The 22,870-nt window shown below is 39.1% G+C and overlaps 1 protein-coding gene across 1 annotated transcript; it reads left to right on the top strand.

The window, feature by feature from the left end:
- The first annotated feature begins 4,976 nt into the window (after nt 1-4,976).
- LOC139915612 (stromelysin-3-like) lies at nt 4,977-21,844 on the top strand. Its single transcript, XM_078286865.1, has 8 exons — nt 4,977-5,084; nt 12,581-12,861; nt 16,673-16,816; nt 18,474-18,607; nt 19,421-19,635; nt 20,475-20,679; nt 21,272-21,532; nt 21,717-21,844. The coding sequence occupies exons 1-8, from the start codon at nt 4,977-4,979 to the stop codon at nt 21,842-21,844; spliced, it is 1,476 nt and encodes a 491-aa protein (XP_078142991.1).
- Nucleotides 21,845-22,870: the final 1,026 nt, after the last annotated feature.

The following is a 22,870-nucleotide window of genomic DNA, read 5'->3' as shown; positions in this document are numbered from 1 at the left end:
TTTTGGGGCAATAGCCACTATATCTTCACAGTATAATGACAGATTCTTCCCCATAGCAGTAAGAATTATGATCTCTTTGGCACTGCCATTGCCACAAACTACTTCCACGAGCTTGTAATTACATCGTTCTCCTTATATGTTCACACTGACCTATTTATTTATTATTTTTTTGTCTTGTCTGTACATGTTATGTGTGTTGTTGTGTGTATCTTTGAAGTGACGTATACCCGAGAAAAATTCCACCTATTCTGGAGCGCGGTGGTAAAAACACTTTGACTTAAATACACCGCTCTAATCAAGTAAACAATGCCATGCATCAAGAAAATGCAGTTTTAAAAAAAGTACATTTTCTGGTGAAAAGGTGCAGAGTAACTGAATGCCAGTGTACAACTGAAATGTCCTTAATTTCTCCATTACATTAACATTAATTATCCATTAAAAATAACATAGCTTTAAAAAAGTAAGGTTAGCATCATGGGTTTTTAAGGGATTTATTCATGGGTTGATTCGTGGATACAGTAGTAATTAATTGCATGATTATTAATGAATTATTAATGGAAAGTTCCTGTCTCCCTGAATTTTACATTAAATTAAAAAGTAAGGAGTCAATAATTAACAGGTGTTTAAGGGGGTTTTGATGGGATCTCCTCCATTAATAACTCCCTTGATTAATTTGAAGGGGATTTTGCATGAATTAAGGGGTGAATTCATGTAAATGTAAGGGTATTTTAAGGGATTACTGGTTCGTAGAGGTTATAAATACAACAGAAGACTATGAAGCATATAAACCACCATATATCTTTTAGCTTTAAGAGTGAAAGTGGTAACTTCACAAGCCCCTAAAGCACAACTGAAATTACCATGCATGAGTAGATCTTGTTCTAAATAGAAAGAGAAAGTTTCTTCAGAAATAAGTCAGTTTTGGTCAGTCAGATTTGCCTCTTGAATGTAGACGGAAGATTTCCCTTATTGTAATATGAAATCTGGTTTACAGCTCTTTCCAAGGCATAGGCTTAATCACATTGGAATTTACTACAGCATGATGGAGGCATGATTTTGGCATAAACACTCCTGTATGGCACGCAGCAACAGTCTTAGAGAGGAGGAAATGGGTAGCAAAGCAAATGCACTGCCAAGAGGAAGCAGCAAAGTGTGCCAAAGCTGTTTCTCAAGCTAATCAGGGACAGTGAGTGATCAGTGTAGAGGGGAAGAAGGTTTGTTGGAGACACTTGTAGAATATGGAGGCATCTACAATTAGATTTTTTTATGGAGCAACATATGATGTGCTGCCATCACCTCAAATCCTACAATTTTTATTTTGGATTATTCATGGTCTAGACTTTTTCGACATATGTTGTTGGTTTTCATGTGTGAACATGTGAAATTTCCCATGTGAAGAGGACATTTTCACATGAGGATTGTCTCTTTGCATGTGATATTGATGTGAAACACATATAGTCATATGTAATGGCAGCTGAAAGCATGAAAAAAATGTTCACATACAGAAAAAAAACACTTTTTACCTATATGATATGAATTGGAAATTTCACCTCGGAAGTAAAAATTCACATGATGTCCGAATACAACATGAAAATAAATTGTTAAAATATGAAAACAAACATGTGTAGGTAGGCCACATATTCATATAGGATTATGGCACAAGGGTAATAATTCAGTGTTTACTATTCATAGAATGTACTTGGAGGTGTGCCTATGTATACCGGCCCTATTTGACAAAGAAAGCCTCACCATAAATCCCCTTGGCTGGAGCCTAAATTTCTGAAACTCCAAAATACCTCTGGTGCCAATTGAACCTGTCATCAAGATACAACACCACCCAGTTATTAGACAATGTTCTCACTCAGTCTGAGGAGTTTTCAAGCTCAGACATCCAACTGTCAGCCAGTGAAGCAATGTATGATGAATTGTTTCTGTTATCCAAAGTCAATTTGCATCTACCAGCCCGACATTCACAATCCTGTCAATCTGAAGTATTGTCTTCTAGGCTGTGTTTAAGCTCTGTGTGGCAGATATTCTGATTTCACTACCTCCAACAAACATAGACCGAGACATGGAGACAACCAAACTTGAGTTTTTACTGTAAATCTGAGCTGGACAAAACAGAGTCCTTCACCTCTGTTTATAAACCATCCTCTCAGGAAAACTGGCAGCTGATGTGTTTGAAAGAGGAATCCTAATGGAGCTGCATGAAGTCATCAGCACACCCCTCTCCTTGACAAGAGATGTTATCCAAACCAGGACAGTCTGAGGTAAAGAGGAGCAGTTCCACCAGATGTCCTGGTGCAGTGGATGCCATAACTGAGCTGCCCTAATTGATATAGCCACAGATCTCTTTTGTTAACCATCTATCTATGGAACTGGAGGCCTTGAAAACTGTGAAGACATTTGTGGGCAATCTGAGGACCACAGGCAAATGAACTTCATCTTTTTTTTTAAATATACACTAGGATGAATTTCACATCCTTTGGACATCCCAGTCCAAAATCAGAAGTACCATAACTACTGAACATGCTTCCAAAACCAACATGGCCATACCAGGCCGGGACCTAAGCCCACCTATCCAGTTTTCCAGTAATCTAACAACATCAACCTGTTACTCTATTGTAACTCATAACTTAACACATTTCTACAACCCTACAGTCCTTCAAGTGTCCTTTATCACTAGGTCTGGATGCTGTTAACCATTAAAGGGCCATACTCCAACAACTGAATCAGGCAATGGGCAACATCTCCAAGAGAAGAAAACAAGTCTCTTACCTTTGTGTTTTTTTGTGTGTCATGGCTGGACATTTGCCTCATTACCTCCCTCAGTTGAAGAATACGTCCAAGGCCGTAGGCATCCGGATCACGGGACCAAGAACTGTTTGGGACAATTAGAGTATTTATCACAACAACATGTTGTAGTTTGATAAAAGACACACACTTGAAGAGTCTAAGAATGATTTATTCAGTGATCTGCAGAGGAGAGAAGTCTTCGTCAGACAAGAGCATCCGCTGAAGAGGGAGGTAGTCTCAACAAAGTGAAGAAGGAACATAAAACTTATAGAGACAGAAGGTGCGTGGTGTGTATAAGATGATGCCTGCAAGCTTAGGACAGGAATTGCATTATCTCAAAGACTGGCACATTGTGACAGTTGTTATTCACAGTGTCAGACATAACCCGTCTCAGTGTTGTCTTAGTCCAAGCTGAGACAGCCACCTCCAGTCCTTTCTCAAGAAAAAGGAATGCTGCTTTTTATACACACATACTGTTCCCATGGATTTAACATTTTATAGCTCTATGTGCTTGGTTCTCTCAATGATCCTGTTCGGAAGTATTATGGGCTAGTTACAGGAGACATAATATAGTTACAGTTCTTCCTCAGTGCTGTAATGTCATGTCAGTAGACATAGCAAGAACCAAATTAATAGCTTTTTGATGATACCTAATGACTTTACTACCTTTTTGCAGGTTTTTCCAAGCCTGACTCTCATCTACCAAGATTCCAAGGAAACAGATTCAATGAACTACAGTATTTTTTATTTTTATTTGTAAATATAACAAAGTTTGACTTTTTAATATCCAATGATAATTTATTGAGTTGAAACAATCTTGAGATACTAACCATCGTATTGTCAACGAACAGAATGGGAAGAAAAGATTTAGACGCTGAAGCATGGTCATTGATATAAATGAGGAATAAGGGGTCCTATGATAGAACCTTGTGGCACACCACATGTCATGCTGGCTTTGTTGGAGACCCAGTTATTTGCTCTGACATTTTACTCCCTCGCCATTTACTGTAACTGTGTAAACCTTTTTAAGGCATGTCCATGGAAACCATAGTGTTTTAGTTTAGATTATAAGATATCATGATTGCCTGTATCAGAAGCTTTCGATAAGTCTAAAAAATGCAGTGCAAACTAAAATGTCATTCATGTCAGTGAATATTTTGTCTGCAAGTTGCATGAAGGCCATGAAAGTTGAGTATTCTTATTTTGTGCTCATTTAAATGTTTCAATATTCATGTGTATACCAGCTTCGTTAAGATTTTTGAAAAGCAGGGTAATTGGATATTGGCTGGTAATTGGTGAAGTGTGTTACAAGGGTCTCCGGGTATGAAAAAAGTATGATTTTCACTATTTTGCCATCTTTGGGAACAACACCAGTTTCCATGGACTTGGACTCTCTTTCAATAGGAAGGAACTGATTTCATAATGACCTGCTGAAGGATTTTTTTTAAGTTCTTGATCATGTGCATTACTTCATCAGGACATAGTGGATCAAAAAGACTTATATTATTTCTTTAAATAATGTAATGGGTAGATAGATAGATAGATAGATAGATAGATAGATAGATAGATAGATAGATAGATAAATAGATAGATTCCACCATTCACTTCCATATTGTATTTGTAAGTTTATCATTTACTTAGGAAAACACAGCAACCTTTTAAAGTAGAAACCGATTAGGAAACCTGTAGTGATGGTGAATGTGTATCATCTTTAAAATGATATGTTAAAACTAATTTGCTTTTATGTAATGATATTTGAGCAATAGTTTAGCCTACTTTTGTTTCTTTCTTTGTCCTTATGTTTTCTTTGCATTGTGTTTACTCAGTTGAAAGCACTTTGTAATTGTTTTTTTTTTTAAAGTGTTATAAGGAATATATAAAGGAAGATCAATGGGCTATTCTATTCTATTCTATTCTCAGGTAAATATTGCAACCTAATAATTCCCATAAATTGCGTTGCTCTGCCGAAGACTAAAAGGGGTTAAATCACGTGTGTAGCTGAGCACTTCTGTTAGGGAGCTCATATAAAAAGTGACATTTGAGGAGAACAAAGAAAAGCGGCGGTATAAAATCTCCTCCCGCTACTAATTTCCACCATTCACCACCTTCCCGACCGGCAGCGAGCCTCTTCCTCTGTGTGTCTGCTTTGCATACAGTATTATCGCCCTGTGTGTGGAAAGATGATGCGGATTGTAGTGTTTTGCAGCAGCATCTTCCCTTTGCACCTTTTGCTCTGCGTTCATTCTCTGCCGGTACACGACAGGAGGACCGTCAGCAGGTACAAGCAGGTGAGTAACACACAACGAACTTCAGCAATGTCGCACGAGGGGTGTTTTTACCGGAGGAAACGTAGGAAACCTTAGTCGGGGAAGAAGTGGGCACAAGTGGCAGAGCCCACATGCTCATTTATGAGGATATGAGGGATGTTGTGTGTGTGTGTGTGTGTGAGTGAGTGTGAGTGTGTGTGTGTGTGTGCGTGCGTGCGTGTGTGTGTGTGTGTGTGAGAGAGAGAGAGAAAATTAAAAACAGAAGTGATACATACAACTTGAACGTGAATGATAACTCATTTACTTCACAGTGTTTTTAGTGAGGCTTGCTAACAGTTATTGTAGCCTACCTTTCAAAATAACGTTTCTGAAACTTAAACCCTGCAGTAAACTCGCGTGCTCAATGTTTACAGGTTTTTTTTTTTGTTTTTTTTTTACATTTCACAAATGTATCTGGCTGATGTTTGATGTTTTCGAAGCTTTGCTGAAAGATATGAAGTTTCTCACCGAAAGGCTTGTAATGTTTGACGTAGAAATAGGGCCCTAAGTGTCATTACCTTGCTTTGTCCATTGTTGTCATTTCAACATGCTAACATAACATAACTGACAGATTAAGTCTTTACTTCCCTTGGGAAAATGGCTCATTTAGTTTTACATTAAAATTAAATTAAAATTTGAATTCCCTTTAAGTAAGAGGCAGCAATGACAGTGGGTGGACATGCTTGAACTGTACACAGGTATATATTTTGTATTAAATTTTTTTTTTTATTTAGGGGTCTTTTATTACAGATTTAGACAAATGAAACATTCATTTTCTTACGATAATAGAGAAAAAACATTATGTGTATTATGTCATTGTATTTCCAAAGGGGAGACCATTCCTCTCAAACCTTCGAGAGCGTAATGGGAGCCAAGTTTAGTGCTGTCAATTTGTTCCATGCTGTTGACAAAGTGAGAGAGTAAGATTATGCAGGCAGAGGCAAGTCATCTGGCATCTGGTGGAGGATAACAAACCCGCTTGCTTGCTGACTCAGGGGAAAAAGGGAAAGCACCAGATAGGTACTTAGAGAGAGAGAGAGAGACATCCAGGCAAACAGACAGCAACCCCTGAGACTTTTGTTTGTACATCATACTGTGTGTGTACATAACCATGACTTCTGCCAAAAAGGAAGACGCTGCAAAAGTATCAGCCTGGAAAAGTTTATTCAAGTTATTGACATTTAGGCTACTGAAGTGCTTATTTTCTAACAGCTTAGTTTATGCAGAAATGAAATCAGAGTTGTTTCAGAGAGACTGATCTTCACAACATGCAGTCAAGCCCTGACAATATGTTTTGAGTGGGCATAAAACCACACCATAATAAGCTCATTAATTCAGCACAAGCTAATGCCTGTGTCTCTGACGGGCATTTCTCGTCTAACAGTGAAGGATTAATGTTTCCCTCTCCCACAGTTTGTTCTAGATGCTTTTGTTTGGTAACTTTGGTTGGTCTCCCAAGTGCATTTTATGTCAAAGACTGTTAGAAATGTCTGAAAACGAAGTTAAATTTGAAATCTGTTATTAGAGAGCTTAGAGTTTAGTAAGAGGTATTTACAGTGACGGATCCGTCTCTCATCTCCCCTCATGCTAATCCTCTTCACCCTCCAAACATTCTCTCCACTTGCCGTAATCAGCCGGTTTGTGTGCATAACACTGAATGCTTGCTGATGTCTCAGGCTCTTTGTGGTTAAATATTTGCCCTTGAGGGATTTCTTCCACTGTGCACATTATTTATCTCAAGTGTGGACTACTTTTTATCTGCCAGAGGATGTCTGTTGGTGTGGGAATAGAGCTTATCACATTTATAGCGCGTTGTTTTGGGTAGTCAAATAAGAAAAAAATGACAGCTCTTTCCTATTTAATAAATCCTATTTAGTAAATGAGTGTAGTTACATTTAAGATTCTGTACCCCCTATTGCCTTTTTATTGTTTAGTGTTTCTTATTGCGAGTCACAAAGTAAGTCGTTCTAAATAATGTAGCGTCAGCATCCTCAAACCCTTTCATGACACAGACACACACACACACACACTGTTATGGTGCAGACACCCTGATGTCATGGGTGAGGAGGGAATTTCCAGACATCTGCTCACTGTGTGTAATACAACTTTGTGGTAGGTTTTAAGGATGCGTTTGTGTGTGTGCGCATGCACGTGCGTGCGCGCGCTTGTTTGTGCGTGCATATTTTTGCAGGCATGTGCATGTTCATGTGTACACATTCATACATGTACGCTTTGTATTTCTGCGTTTGAATGACACCAACAAAGACTCCCCAGTGTAACAGATGCCACCTGTAAGATAAAGCAACAATGTTGGGCTCTGTAGGCCGGCTCGTCTTTATCACCTTATTAGGGGCGAAGCTGGGGCATGTCAGTGTGGGTGAGACGCAGCAACCACAATGTCCTGTGGTGACATGTTAGCTCCTTTTCCCAGTTTTCCCCCACCATATCAAAGACTTTGTTTCATTGTCATTTGACCTTGTTGAATCTGTAAGCGTATGCTGTTTAAATGAAACCGTACTCCTTGCCCACACGCTTGCTTTAGTTCTGTCACTCACCTTCATTTAGCTTCTGAGTTCACCTAAGGGTGCGATCACACCTAGCCTATAGTTCATTTTCTTTGGTCTGCCAGAAAAGATGCCTTGTTGCAATTTGCATTTAGTTCATTTATGCAAATTAACCAAGAGTTGTCAACAAAGGTCACATGGACAGATTCATTCATTGGACAGTTTTAGTGACCTGTCATACTTTTTGGCGCGGGGGGAAAATCAAAGCAAAGTGTATTCCGGTGACTGACATTAGCAAATTACGCTGCACTTAACTGCACTCGTAGGCTTTATTCATGTTCTCTGGTGGGCTTACCAGCTAAGAGCTCACAAAGAAATTATTGGATGTGAGCATCAGTCGAGACGTGATACCCTGTGGTTGGCCCGCGTTGTGTTCTCACCATAAACAAACCGTGCCTCAGCCTACTTGTAAGAGGACCGAGACTCGCGATTTCAGGCGGTCTCGGTGCGGTCGTTTGGTGCCACCCGAAATCGAAAGGCATCGTTCTCACCTGCCCAAACGAACCGAACTAAAGGAGTAAACGCTCGATGGTTCGGATGAATTGAACCAAACAGGCTTCCTTAGCCTATCCTCTTAATGTTTGTAACAAGATTGCCTTCAAATCTGTCGATGTGTTTAAATAAAACTTACAAAATGCATAATGAATTGAAAAAATTTGAAACGTGAACAGTTTTGAAAGCCGTACAGATTTCCAAAACAAACTGTAGACATCATGATTGTCTTCAGAGAAATGGTCTCCTGACTTCTACTACAATGATACCATGGGATACGGAGAAAAGTCTGAATTTGAGAAAACGTTTCTTATATTACAAATGTAGGCCCTTTAGCACGCTTACAGCTGCATGACTATTTTGAACTTGGTGACTGGTTGTTGTCTTTGACTATGCACACATTATAAAAAAGCTTTGAATCCTTTTTAACCCCCTTTACACCTGGTATTACCATGTGTAAGATTTTATCCAGTAGATCTTAACTGCACAAGAATCCAGGTGTGCTGGTCTGATCACTCAAACCACATCACAAGATGGCCGCATTTGAATGCATTTGGCCACCTTGATTAAAAAAAAAAAGTAAATGCTTACATAGTAGTTTCTGTTGTGTACTCAGCTGTATTGCCTGATTTTTTTATTTGTCCCTTGCTTTGGGATAAAAAAAACAAAAAAAAACAATCTGGACTTGCAATAGTACAACACATGTACTCAGGTGGTTGATAGCTTACTTAACAGCACTGAAATGTGGTTGTTGTCTGTGGTTGGTCTTCTCTAGTTGGCAAAGACAAATTTTGAAGTAAAAAAAAAAGATCTGCATGAAATGGTACCTCCTCCCTAAAACCTATGAGGGTCTGATTATAATGCAATTAATAATTTTGCATTTGCTGAGAGAAAGGTACCAGACCAGCGATGCATATTTGCATTTTGCAAGGGAAAGAACAAACCAAGGGCTTCAGTGTGTTGCTCAAGGACACTTTGATGGGACATATTGGCTGTTGTGGGGATTGAACCTGAGACTTGTGACCCATTGAGTACCCATCTTTAAGCACTAAGCCACTCTGCCATACCCTAGACAGGATAATGAACTGCTGGACTTGGCCCAGATGGCACACCTGAGTTCATTCCACAGAGCCTATCACACCGTTTTTGTCTGAGGCCCTGCTTGGTTTTTGAGTCTCAAAACTCTGAGTCACACCACAGTTAGTTAGAGAGCTTTTATTATTTTGTTCTTCTATACTGTTTGCTTTTCACCCAGGAAGAACAATTAATATCAACAAAATAGTCTGAGCTATTACTTCTTTTCATTACACTCATACATCAGAAGGCTGTCTTTCACCAAAGCAGTGCTAACAAGGCATGAATCTTCAGTGAAGTGCCGTTTGCAGTGTTCATCTTTCAAATCTGCTGTGTGTTGATTCAGTGTTAAGAGGCATTGATCTCTCTCTGTGTGATAGGGACTGCAGTGCTTTTTGTTTTAAGCCTCACAGAGCAGATGGTTTGGCTTAGCTGATGGGAGGAGTGGTTGAAGGGACTTTTCTAGAGTAGGGCCATATTTCAAATATATGTAGTCAAATTTGACAAGCATGTGACCCAAGGCAGACACAGCAGGTGGTCTAATCTCAGATAAAAACATTAGATATGTTTTTGCATCTGTGTAAATCGGAATCAGAATGACACGAGGTTAACAATTTCCATGTTTTGACAGATAAAATGAATATCATTCAAATCTCCAAAATGGATTAAACTGATAATGAAATAATCTTCTTAATTTACTTTCGACCCTCTTTTGTTGATTTTGATTACAGTATTTGAAACTCAGCCAGATGCCATGGTTCATTATATGTCAGTTACAGAGGCACCAGAGATCATTAAGGTTTTATTGTAAAACATATCAGTCAAATCTGCAAAACTATGGATTATTTTTTTACAGGCCATAAATTTGTTGGCTCTGGTGTTGGCATAACATCTTTAGTTTAAACCTATTATTCACTATAATATATACTATGATATTACTGTAATATTGTCTGTTTCTTGTTAACCTCAGGAAGAATAGCTATTACCATGTTACCATTATCCCAATAAAACAATCTGCAGTATCAACTAGCGAATCACTTAAAGACAAGTGAGCACCAGCCCCATGACGACCTCACAAGGCATAACAGCATATTTTATCATCCCACAACCCTCTTCCACACACACTTTCAACATTGATCTATACTCATCTACACTGCACCTGAACTGCCCTGACATTGCACCTACACTTATTTACACTTTCTCACCCAATAATTTCCACCCTCATCCTCAATCTCAGCAACAATAGGACAGTGGTCCGGCTGATCCTGCTGGCTTGAAATGGCACACTCAGCAATTCTGAACCTGAATTGTACCAACAATCATAGGCTAATGGGACAGCTGACCCTTCTGGCTTGAAACAGTCCACTCAGCAGTTCAGAAACCAAACTGTATCAGCAAGCAGCTGACTTAACTTTATGAGGATGGAGCGTGACTAACCACCGTATCACCATATGTGATACATAAACTGCTATCTTAGTCATGGAATGGGTTTCCATACTTTGAACTGCAGCTGGTATCAGACTCTCTCTGGAGGGCCTGGGAGTTGCTGGCTTATGTTGAATCACTTTCCCAAGTTCCTAGCCTCCTCTAGTTGTCCTGACACATGCCCACTGATTAATTCTTTCCTAACTTGTTTTCCTTCATTTACAAAGCCAATTTGATGCATATGGTTCTCCCTCCTCATGGCCAAAAATGTATTTCTGTTTGTTGGCTCCCAAGTGCTGCTACCAAGCACTACCAACATTATGCTGCCATGTACATCAACCTTGAAAAAATCCTGACTGTATGCGTCTATGGCAAATGTGCAGTCAAAATCAAGAAACGTGTTGAATTTCCTTAAATAAGTTAATTTCATTTGGTACTCCACCTGTTTGCTGGAATTAAACCCTTTTCTCGGTGCAAGACACATGAAACAAGGTAAAAGAAATCCTGGAATTACTTTTAGTTTCTAACTATGAGTTTGTGGTTTTTGTATGATTAGTATACTAATCATACAAACAGTATACTTTATTGAGTTTTTGGATTCACAAAGACAGTGAAGTGATGCATGGACAAGTACATTGCAAGACCAAAAATGACAAAACCCAACTTGAAGACAGACAGGGGGGAAAAGCAAAATAAATCTATAATAAAAAATACAAGTTTAGTCTTCTGCCGAGCATGAAAGCTGTTTGGACCCAGTCTGTATAACTGGAAGGGATTTTGTCCGCAGAGAGTGGGGGGTCACCTAGCGAAAATAGACAAGGGCAGTAAGGGATTTGACACCCCATAATGCTCTCAATCCATTCATGTAAGGGGAGCCAAACTTTTGTGTACAAGCTGCTCTAAATGTGTCCATGCTCTTTGAGACATTTATGGTAACATGGTGTGAAAAATATGTAATGGAGAGGAGGAGAGTTTCGATTGCAGTTACAGAAAGCCTATCTAACTGCAGTTGTGGTTACAATTAAAAAATGAATCTAGCAAAAGTACACTATAACTAGCTGCATATACATCAAATCTGAATGTGTTGTTTGACTATAAAGCTTTAACTTTGAAGTACTTCGATTTGGCAACTTGCCACTACAGACATGAAAGCAGGCAGTATAACACAATGTAATCTAATGGGAAATTAATTATTGTCAGCGATTGCAGTCAAAAATGCCATCTTTTTCTCTCAAGATGAAGCTTTTATGGAAACAATTCATCTCTATATGATACAACAGCTGTTCAATCGCCATTCACAGTTTTTAGTATTATTTTCTTTTTTTCTATCAATGCAATTCAATAAGTTTCCTTGTTCTTGATACCTGTAAAGTGAAGAGACGGGTTTGTTTACAAAGACTATTTTGTCTTAAGCTACTTTTGCTTTCTTTTTTGACCATTAATGGCTTAATGGCTTTTTAAAAAAGAACTTCTCTACAAGCTACAGCATTAAAAAAAGTTCCCTCAGGCTCACAGTGGAAGCATTTTAAAAAAAGTACATAAAAAGACAGTAATAATTCACCCTATGCTACCTGCTTCTCTCAATCCAACAAAATGCAGCACCAGTTTTCACTTTTTCAGCAGTTCTGGAAAATAGGTTACCTTCACTTTAAGTGTTATTATAGAGAATAGCATAACAGCTAAAAGGGTGGGTTGGGTTAGTATGGGGTGGGGTGGATTCAGTGCCCCTTATTAAAATATCAATCCTGGCAATTAGCACAGTCATTTCCTCCAAATTCTGCTGATATAGAAACAGAGTATTGCAATACTGAGGAGATTATGTAGTTGCAGAAGCTCAGTTCCTTGACTTCCTATGGTGGCGTTGTTTCAGGTGGGCACTTGTTTTTTGTATTAAGACTTAAATGGATGTGCCTGTGTTTGCAGGGATGGCCTCAGAGGAACCATCACCTCGGTCTGAAGAAGAGGGGAAAACTTGAACAGGACACACTTAACGAAGAGTACCATGTGACGTCTCTAGCGCCCCCTGGAAATGACACCGAGTCCTGGAAGCGTCCACGCTGCGGTGTCCCGGACTATCCCGCCTCCAAGCAGATGGGCCTCTCGTACTACAACATGAAGAAGGAGGGACGCCTCAACGGACAACAGCGCAGGAAACGATTTGCGCTCTTTGGAGGGCGTTGGGAAAATACTGACCTCACTTACAAGTAAGAAGTCTCTTTAATTTAATTAATTAGTTTTAATTAATTAATTTATTAGTTAATAAGAACACTGGTTTATTCAGTTATTCAGTTGTTAACCACTGTTTTTGTCATTTTAAGTATAAATGCACAGCAACAGGAACTCTTTTCTTCACAGTGAACAGAAGGGTAATGTGTCGATCTCGCTCCTGATGATCCCCAACACATATGCTTTGAATCCCACTGAAAACTTAATTATAGAGGTTATGCGACCCAGGTCTGAATAGCACGGCTAATACTGAAGCTAAATCTTCGGTTACATTTGTTTCTGTGGGGGGATGATGACTTTGTAGCACCCTTAAGATGGTGAACAAAAATGTCCTTTGCCCACCTGATACATATTGTGTGCTCATAAAATGGATTTGTTCCTTTCCTTCTCTAAGTGATCAAGTTAAACTGAGAGAACTTGATATGGCTAAATAATGAAGCAGCTAAATTTGGTTTATTTAGTCAGTGGAGCAGTCTGAAATTCAAGATGCCAATACAAAAGAACATTATTCAGTTTAGATTAAGATTATTTTAGATTAGAAGATGAATTGCCTTTGACTGAAGTGTTGGCCTCAGCCTCTTGAGGTCATCTGCACCCCTCCAGTATTTTGACTGTCACGCCTTCTCCTCCAATTACAGTTGAAAGACAGCCCCTTACCGGATAATACAAGGCTATAGTTCCCCTCTGTAATTTGGCATCAGGGTGTCATGACCTCTGGAAAAACAAATCCATTATATCTGAGACCACTTCAGCATGTCAGAGCAAAACTAAACTTCACTGGCTTTCGTCTGATATACGTAGACCTCAGCAGGACGAGGCTGGGATGGGAATGGAGTGGAGAGGCCGAGCTAATGGCCTCTTACAGGGAAATGTGTTTACTTTTTAGCTTCTCACACATTGGCTCTCCAACTAGCGACAAAACAACATAAAACATTGCTTGTAGATTTCATTTGTCAAAGCAGTGCATGTAGAGTTGCCATAAGGGCTTCTTATCATCTTGTAATTACTGTAAAAATGTTGTGTTCCTTAATAAATCAATATAGAACACAGTTATTTAAAGTTTCATCAGCAGAAACAACATAAATGAAATCAAACTGAGTGAAAGAGAGAGAGATGGGAAACTCACTGTCTCACCTCACTCTGTGTACTCTGCGTATGTGTGTGTGTGTGTGTGTGTGTGTGTGTGTGTGTGTATGTGTGTTGTGTTCACGAGGGTGCATCTGGCATTGACTGTTGCTACATTACAAAGATTCCTGTGCTGTGTTTAGAAACTAGACAAAACTAATTGATAAGATGAGAAACAGAGTAAGATTGGGAGTGTTTGGAGACTCCAGTGGGTGGGGAGTTTTTGTTCCAAAACAGTGCGGGCTGGAAATTGAGTTTTGAAAGCCAGAAATTTCAGTACCAGGCCAAGTAATAATGTATTGTATGTACTAATGCAGTAGTTGTAATCTGTTGAAAAACCAAATCAACTACAGCTGGTCCAAAATTCAGCTGCTAGACTGCTTACAAAGACTAGAACGAACGCAGATATAAACCCAGTTTTAAAATCACTTCCCTGGTTGCCTGTTACTTTCAGAAATTATTTTAAGATCTCCCCATTTATGGAACACCCTACCCTAGGATCTGAGGGCAGCAGGATCTGTAGATGGCTATAAAAGAGCCTTAAAATGCACCTTTTTAACACATTTAAATTTGTACTATTTTGTTCCATCCTCATCTGTTTGTCTCATTGTTTGATTACTTATTGTGTTCCTTTGCATAGTATTATTTTATTATTTTACTGTGTTATTGTGCTCCAGATTTTAATCTGGGTAACGCTACAGGTTCAAGGGGGGTCCTGGTGGCTTGGTGGTCTGGGGCATGCACCATGTGGATGCAATGTCCTTCCCCTCCTCTCTCCCCCTCGCCGTTCCTCTCTCTCTCTTCTTCAACCTGCCTAATAAAAGGCGAAAATGCCCAAAAAAATAAGTTATCTGGTGAAGGTGACTGTGAGAGACATCACAGCCTCAGGGCATAGTTCTCTGGTTTCTTTTAAACCCCCACAATCAGCCACTATACTCAAACAATACACGTCAGATTATGGACTAGAAGATGTTTGCAGAATAAAAAATCTGCACATTAGAGATTACACTCACTTTTCCCCACACCACAAATCATACTTCCACATAGATTCCTTTTCAATAAACAATTCCATAGTACATAAAGTCATTCAATCAGCCATTCGCCCCATTGCCACTTTGGATCATGCCCCAACAAGCATCACTGCTCAGATGGCACTTCAACAATACACTGCTGAAGGATAAAGATTTCATAAACTACTTCAAACAAGAATGGTCCTTCATAGTAGAATTCAATGACACACCAGAAACATCAGCCAATAATTGATGGGAAACAACCAAAGCAGAAGAAAAATAATATCTTTCACCTCTTGGAAAAAAAACAAAAAAAACCCCAGCAAGAATTGTTGTAGAATGAGATAGAGATTAGACAATTGACACAACCCGCTCAGAAACCAACCACAGAAACATATTCAATGCCAGACACAAATTGAACAACATAAACCAGAAAACACTTTGTATAACGCAATCTAATATGACTTAGACAACAGTACTTTGAATTGGAAAAATCAGGATGCTTAAATAAAACAAAGAAAATTCACTTGTTACTGCAATTGAGAGCACTCCTGGAAATACAACCCAAGATCCACTAGAAATAAACCAATTGTTCAGGTCATTCTATACTAAACTGTTCACACCAGAACACAATGAAGAAGACAAACAGGTTTCATAAAGGGAAACACTCCTCATGAAACACCCGTAGGCTGTCCAATTTGATGCAAATGGAAAAAAAAAATCAGAATTAAATAATTCCATTCCATCAGCCAACATAACTCTAGATGCAGAAAAAGCATTTGAGAGGGTCAGCTGGTCTTTCCTCCTCTCCATTCTGCAACAATTTGGCATCAGGCCATATGTCCCCACATGGAGATACTCTTAAAACTCACCAACAGTGTCAATTATGACTAATGGTCACACATCAAAATCTTTCCAGCTAAAACGGGGCACAAGACAAGGATGTCCGTTATCTCCACTACTATTTGCCCTTTTCATCTAGGCACTTGCAACTTCTATTCGTCAAGATAACATCATAGGCTTTAAAACCACGGTCAATGAACACAAATTCAGTGTCTATGACCAATGTTGATCCTCAACTATCAGGTGACAAAAAGTAGATGTGACAATAAAGTGTCACTATTTGCTGCATCTCGACTATGGTAACCCTAACCCCAATCCCAACCATAACCCTGATGTCATTGATCGTCAGTGATTATCTTCGGCACTCGGCCTGCAGTCTTGTCCCTATGACCGAATCACAGCTGTGCTGATATACAGTATAACAGCACTCCCTCTCGTGTGATATTACTTATATATACTCTGTGATATTTTGGTAATTTTAATGATATTTTAGGCTATAAATGTTGGATGAATTTATACTGCTTTCTGGTAACTGCCATATTTTTTACCCAGCTTTTATTGTGGACTGCCTTTTATTTAGGCATACACACAACACTCCCCAGCTCTTTATTGGAAGTTTTACAGTAGTTATGGAAAGTCATGGGAAAATCATGAAATTTTATACCAGGGCCACTATGGGCACTCTAAAAAGAGGATTATGGGATACAAAGATGGAGGTTCACATGGGTGGTCTCTAATCCAATACATGGTTTTGTGTTTTCTGTGTGTGTGTGTGTGTGTGTGTGTGCGTGTGTGCGTGTGTCTCCAATAGGATCATGCGTTTCCCCTGGCAGATGAGTAAGGACAAAGTGCGTCGTGTCTTGCAAGAGGCATTAAGTGTCTGGAGTGAAGTGACTCCTCTCAGGTTCAGGGAGGTCACCACTGGGAAAGCCGACATCATTATTGACTTCAACAGGTATGACAAGTCACTAACAGACAACACACTACACGCCTCAAGTCTTGTCCTACTCCCGTAGTGTGAGCTGGTCAGCCACTCAAATCTGAATGGAGACCGGCAAAAACCCATACCTTTTTAAACTGACCCAAGTAGCCTAAATGTAAAAAAAACTGTTTCCATGCCAAGCTCTAGAGTAGATTACCAACCTGAATTGAATGTTGCAGCACAGGACTTGTTTTGCAGGAGCTTCAAAGTGTGCCTCCGGCCACATTTTTTTCCAACTGAGATTTGTCATTTTGGCATGCGAACTGTACTTCCATGCCATAAAAACCCTCTTTTTTCACAACATGCACCCACATAACAGACAAATGAAAATGTCTAGTTCTTCTGCCAAGGCCTATTTCTTTGCTTACCTTCATAATTGCTTTTAATTGCCTTGCCATGAACCATAATTCGGTGTCCTTGCTGCACAAAACAGACAATGGAATTGTGGTCTTACAGATACTGAGTTGAATTACTGTAAACGATTGCAATCTGTTTTATTTAGCTTGCAAAAGGTTGGGTCCTGGCCAGGGTAAGATCCTAAGTGCCTGCCTAAGCTTTGGCATACTTTTGTGTTTTACTTAAACTTTTTGATTATTTAAAGGTGAGGGTAATGTGGCCGGTATGAGTACTCACATCGATGATATGAGTATCAACTTTTCTGTTCTTGTTAATGTGACACAAATGTCAGCAACTATCAAAATAAAGGACAGTGTTTCTTCCCTGATGGCCGTAATCCTTTCCAGGATAGAAATGCACCCATTCACAGAGCACAAGTATTCATTGAATTGAAGTTGCTGTATCAGTCACCACAATCCAGTTCAACATTTTTGTAGATCAGAACAGCAACTAAGCAGCAACTAACAAGACCAGTATTGCGTGTCAGTGCACCAAATAAGGGATTTTTTTTTTATTGGAAAAATGACATGTCACTCCAGAAGAGTTTCATATAAGTTTCAAATCTATGCCAGGCACATGGAAGTTGCTCTGGAAGCTCTTGGTGGCCCAACACCCAATAAAGACACTATAGTGGTGTTTATTTTGTTTGTTGCATATAGTTGTGTGCAACTGTTACAAAAAGTTTACCGCAATAATTTTAGAGTGATGACAAGCTGAAGCTTTATAGAATTAACAAGCTTGACAGTTATCATCGAACTAGAAAATTACTGTAAGACATACTTTTAACCAGCACAAGAATTATAATGCATGGTGGTTGGTCTGAATACGAGGTTAGCAGGCCTGAGTGATCCTTTTTGTATTGACCTGCTCAATAACTCTGTCCCTTAGGATCATGGGCTGTTTTTATGTTGCCAGGTCTTGTAGCCAGCTACCTATCCCTGCTAGCTACATCTGTGCAAGAGTTCTGTTGTTCTTCTGTTTTTGAGGGAAAACGTGATGTGTTGGTGGGTGTTCGTGTTGAATCAAACCAACAGGCGGCTGATCTGTTTACAGTAATTATACCAGGCTATAAAAATGGATTTGATATGAGATATGAAAATCCTACTGTAGCTTTAATTTTAATTTAGGACCAATAGTGATAGTAATGTCATCGGCATAGCCTCTTTGAATGGCATAATGGTAATTTTTTAGAGCTCATGTTTGTTTGTCTAAAATCAAAGTACTGTTTGTGTAGGTACTGGCATGGGGACAACTTACCCTTCGACGGACCTGGAGGGATCCTTGCCCACGCCTTTTTCCCCCGAACACACAGAGAAGGGGAAATCCACTTTGACTATGATGAGCACTGGACAGTGGGCAACAATGTGGGTGAGTACATTTGATATGTTTTAAGATAAGGATAGGGCCTCCATCATGTTGAACAGCATGTGTATTGCAGTTTTTCCTGACATGACTTTGTAGCTAATTATCACGTTTAATGGGGCCTATCTTCTTTTTTTCCATTACTGCGCACTGTGGCGTTGGGAAGTCATACAATACATCTGTTGTTCAACATGATGTATTATATTATTCAAGGCAGCAGTTTGTCTCTGAGTTGTTTTTAATGTATTTTTTAAAACAATGGGAGCCTGTGACTTCTGGGAGGTCGGACAAACCTTCAGTAAACAGACAGTAGGAGCTTCTGACTGAGGCAAATACATTGGTGGGTTTAGACTTTTCATGGGCAATAATGGTGATAGGAAAAAAGTAAACCTACACCAGTGTTATCCTTTAAAATGCTCTATAGCATTATCAATACCAAATGTAATCTTTTATTTATCCTATGATCAGAAATCTTCTTCAGAATCTTTCTTTGTCATCATACATATTTGTGAGTTGTTAATGCAACATGTCATGTTACATGCTGTTTGTAAAAATGTGCAGTGTGTATATGTCTGTTTTGCAATAAAAAACCCCCAGACAAAACAACATTCATTTTAGCTCACTCATGTATTATTAATGCATATGTTGAATAAGTCCAATGCATGCAGCACCTGCCTTACAGTGTAATGCATCTGCTACAAAGTGATTCAGCGGTAACAGATTGCCTTATTTGAAATGAATAAACTTTCATCGGACAGTAATACATTCAACACATAGTGTCAGTGTCATCGTCAATTTATCCATTGCTGTCCCATTCAGGCACAGATCTCTTACAAGTGGCAGCTCATGAGTTTGGCCATGTCCTGGGCCTCCAGCACTCCCTGGTGCCTGGTGCTGTGATGTCGCCTTTCTACACTTTCTCCTACCCGCTGGAGTTGAGCGACGATGACAAGAGGGGCATCCAGTACCTATACGGCCCCCGCCAGGAAGCACCGCCCGAGATCACAGAGACGAATGAGATTGACACTGGAGTGGTGAGAGAAGAATCCTGGGATGGGGCCTTAAAGCTAAAATGCTTTCAGAGACTTCACCAGTCCAGTTGTTTTAATCAAATATTTTGTGCAGAAGATTAGTTAGTCCACAGAGACGTACATTTCTCTGGTGTGTGTGTCATGATAACGACCATATAAATGTAATTATTTAGTTCATAATCAGGGGCTAATGTGTAAGGTACATGTTCGGACTGATGGGAATTGGTATCAAAAGGCATATTTTAAGCTGTGGTTTAGGATATCTGTCTTTGTTGTCCCCCACGCAATGAAATGGGAGGGCCGCTATAATTAAATGCACTGACTGGCATAATGGGTTCTTCATGTATGGAACACTGAAAGTGCCACAATGATAAATAAATGGCCAAAACAAGTTGATTGACAGTTTCTGCTTGTCAGGAAAAGCAGAAATAAATAGGGAAATATATACGCAAATAAATGCATGTAAAAATATATATATAAATAAAGAAATTTATATGTAAATAAATTAACAAATAAAAGTGAAAATAAATATAAAAATGAATCAAAAAAATGAATGTGCCAAAAAATAAAGCATTTAATACAATTTGATTCACACCATTTTATATTTCCAGATTTATAAATCTTTTTCTGTATATATTTCCCAGTTGTTTTTTTTATTCCTATTTATATTTCCACATTTATTTATTTATTCTTTTATTCATTTATTTGTCATTGTGTGTGTCTGTGTCATTTGTGGGGGACGACATTTTTACTGTTGCCTCGTTTATTGTACGTTTTGGGAAAGCCGGTCTGCATTTGCCCCATCAACACTGACATCGGTCTTTCTCTACCTTATGCCACAGCCAGATGCCTGCAGAACAAACTTTGACGCTGTGTCCATGATCAGGGGGGAGTTGTTCTTCTTTAAGTCTCGATACGTTTGGCGTATCCGTGACGGGCAGCTACAAGCCGGGTACCCAGCCTTGGCTTCGCGCCACTGGAGAGGCATTCCTGACCACATCGATGCTGCTTATGAAGACAAGTCTGGCAACATCTGGTTCTTCCAAGGTTGGTCTTACTGGAAAAGCAATTAAACAATCTTCATATCTTAGTTTTTTGGGTTGCAATTCCCTAAGAAAATACACTGACAATAATGTGTAATACAAGTACACAGGTAATACAGTGAATCTCATTTGCTGCAGTGCAGAAATGGTATAATAAAATGCTAATGCTAAAATGTTTCCCCTGCTTTACAAATTTAGGAGAAATTTTTATGTGACAAGATAAAGTTGGTAACATCAGCAAAAACAACTGGAAGCATTGATGAGTATGCAGAATCTAGGTAACTGATGTAGACCATGTCCATCCATTTGCCGCCATTGTTTGCTAGAATATGGCATCTTTATGTTTGTTTATGAAGCCAGTGGTGAGATAATATGTATTGTGGAATGTCATGATCAATTTTGTCAAAGAGCTTTTGATAAGTCTAGAAATATCCCAAGAAGGTTGTCCTCTCATCACACAACATTAACCTGATCAGAGAGCTGATTTACCATAAAGTGTATGTATTCCTGTAAATGTACAGTTTAAGTGTCCAAGGTCCAAATGAATGAGGTCCTACTTGTTTTTATTCTGTTTTTATTGTGTGACTTCCTGACAGGTGACAGTTACTGGGTGTTTGATGCTGAAAGGAAAATCACAGGACCAGATTCAGTGCAGCGGCTGGGTCTGCCTGTGACGGATATCCAAGCAGCTCTAAAGTGGGAAGACGACCAAGTCCAGAAAATCTACCTCTTAAAGTCAGGCGCTTACTGGCGCTTCAGTCCACAGGAGAATCGTGTTGAAGCCGCCCATCCTCACAGCATGCAGGACTGGGAGGGTGTGCCCAGCAATATCGATGCAGCCTTTCGAGACAGATATGGTGAGGATCAGGATCAGGAAAAGCTACATTTTAACTTCCACATCTTCACTACCTGCTCATCCAATGTAATATGCAGATGCTTAAAAAACATCCAGATCTGCTGCCTCTATCTTGGTGATTGTTGAATTAGATCGTTTTAAACGTAAAGCCCAAAGTTGATTGTTGCTCTCTTCCCTTCTGACAGGCTATGCCCATTTCCTGAGTGGGATGCACTACTGGAAGTTTGACCCTGTGGAGGTGAAGGTGCTAGGAGGCTACCCCCGCAACATTGGCGCAGATTTTTTCGGCTGTGCTGCCTCTCTGCATCAATAAGGTCATACACACACATCTCCAAAGACTAAACAGGAGTGGATTTGTCTGAAGTCACATTGATTGGAAATATACTTAAGGTTGATTTACTTCAAATCCACATATGCATTCAATAGTGGCGGGATACTCGTTGCCTGCTGCAACCAAAGAATTTCATAATAACTGATTTGCATTCAAACATACTGTACATGTAATAGGTTATTATTTCTAGATTGTGTGTGTTGAGCACTAGCTGCAAGTTTGCAGGATAACAGTCAATCATAACTTCTGCAAAAATTGCAATGGATGCCATATTACATGGAAGTAAGCCATTAGCACTTGTCTGTAAACAGGTTTAAGCCTAAGCCTGCATGCATGTGACCTGTCAAACATTTACACTGTTCCATCACCTTTGAATATTTTCCATATTCTGTGAAAAATATGCCAAGCAATTACTTGCTGTAACTGATTTTTAAAAATGATTCACTTTCACTTGTCTATCAAACGTCCTACTAATGAACCAGTTCATTCATGTCAACTCTAGCTTTTTTGTTGAAGCAGTGTCATTATTCACAAATACAAATATTTAGTTCCTTTCTCAGTTGCTTGTTCATGGAATAATACCCACCCCAAAATAATCAGGCTTTAAATTTCAGTTTTTTATTTACCAAAGAAATACATTTGGTTTCATGGCATTTTAACATTTGTTGGATTTTATTCCAGCAGGTGTCATTTTCAAATTGAATTGCATCAATTTTGAATTTGTATTACTTAAAAAGTCACCAGAACCACCCATTTTACAGCCATTCTTATTTAAAAAAAAAAAATACACTCTACACCCCACTACATTACATAGGATTACGCCTCCTTTTACCACAGTTGGATAAGAATTGGGACATCACTGCTTCAAATATGAACCATTTGTTTTTGTTTAATATAGTAAGGCATGTGGGGAATTGAAATTATACATTCCCTAAATGTCAGGGCCTACTGGAGTTAACTGAGATTATGGTTAGAACAACAGCATACAAATTTGGGGTGTCAAACAGA

This window comes from Centroberyx gerrardi, chromosome 2, assembly GCF_048128805.1.
Source record: "Centroberyx gerrardi isolate f3 chromosome 2, fCenGer3.hap1.cur.20231027, whole genome shotgun sequence".
Classification (NCBI taxonomy): Eukaryota; Metazoa; Chordata; class Actinopteri; order Beryciformes; family Berycidae; genus Centroberyx; species Centroberyx gerrardi.
Note: the sequence above shows the minus strand (reverse complement) of the source record. Positions and strands in the feature narration are given on the sequence as shown.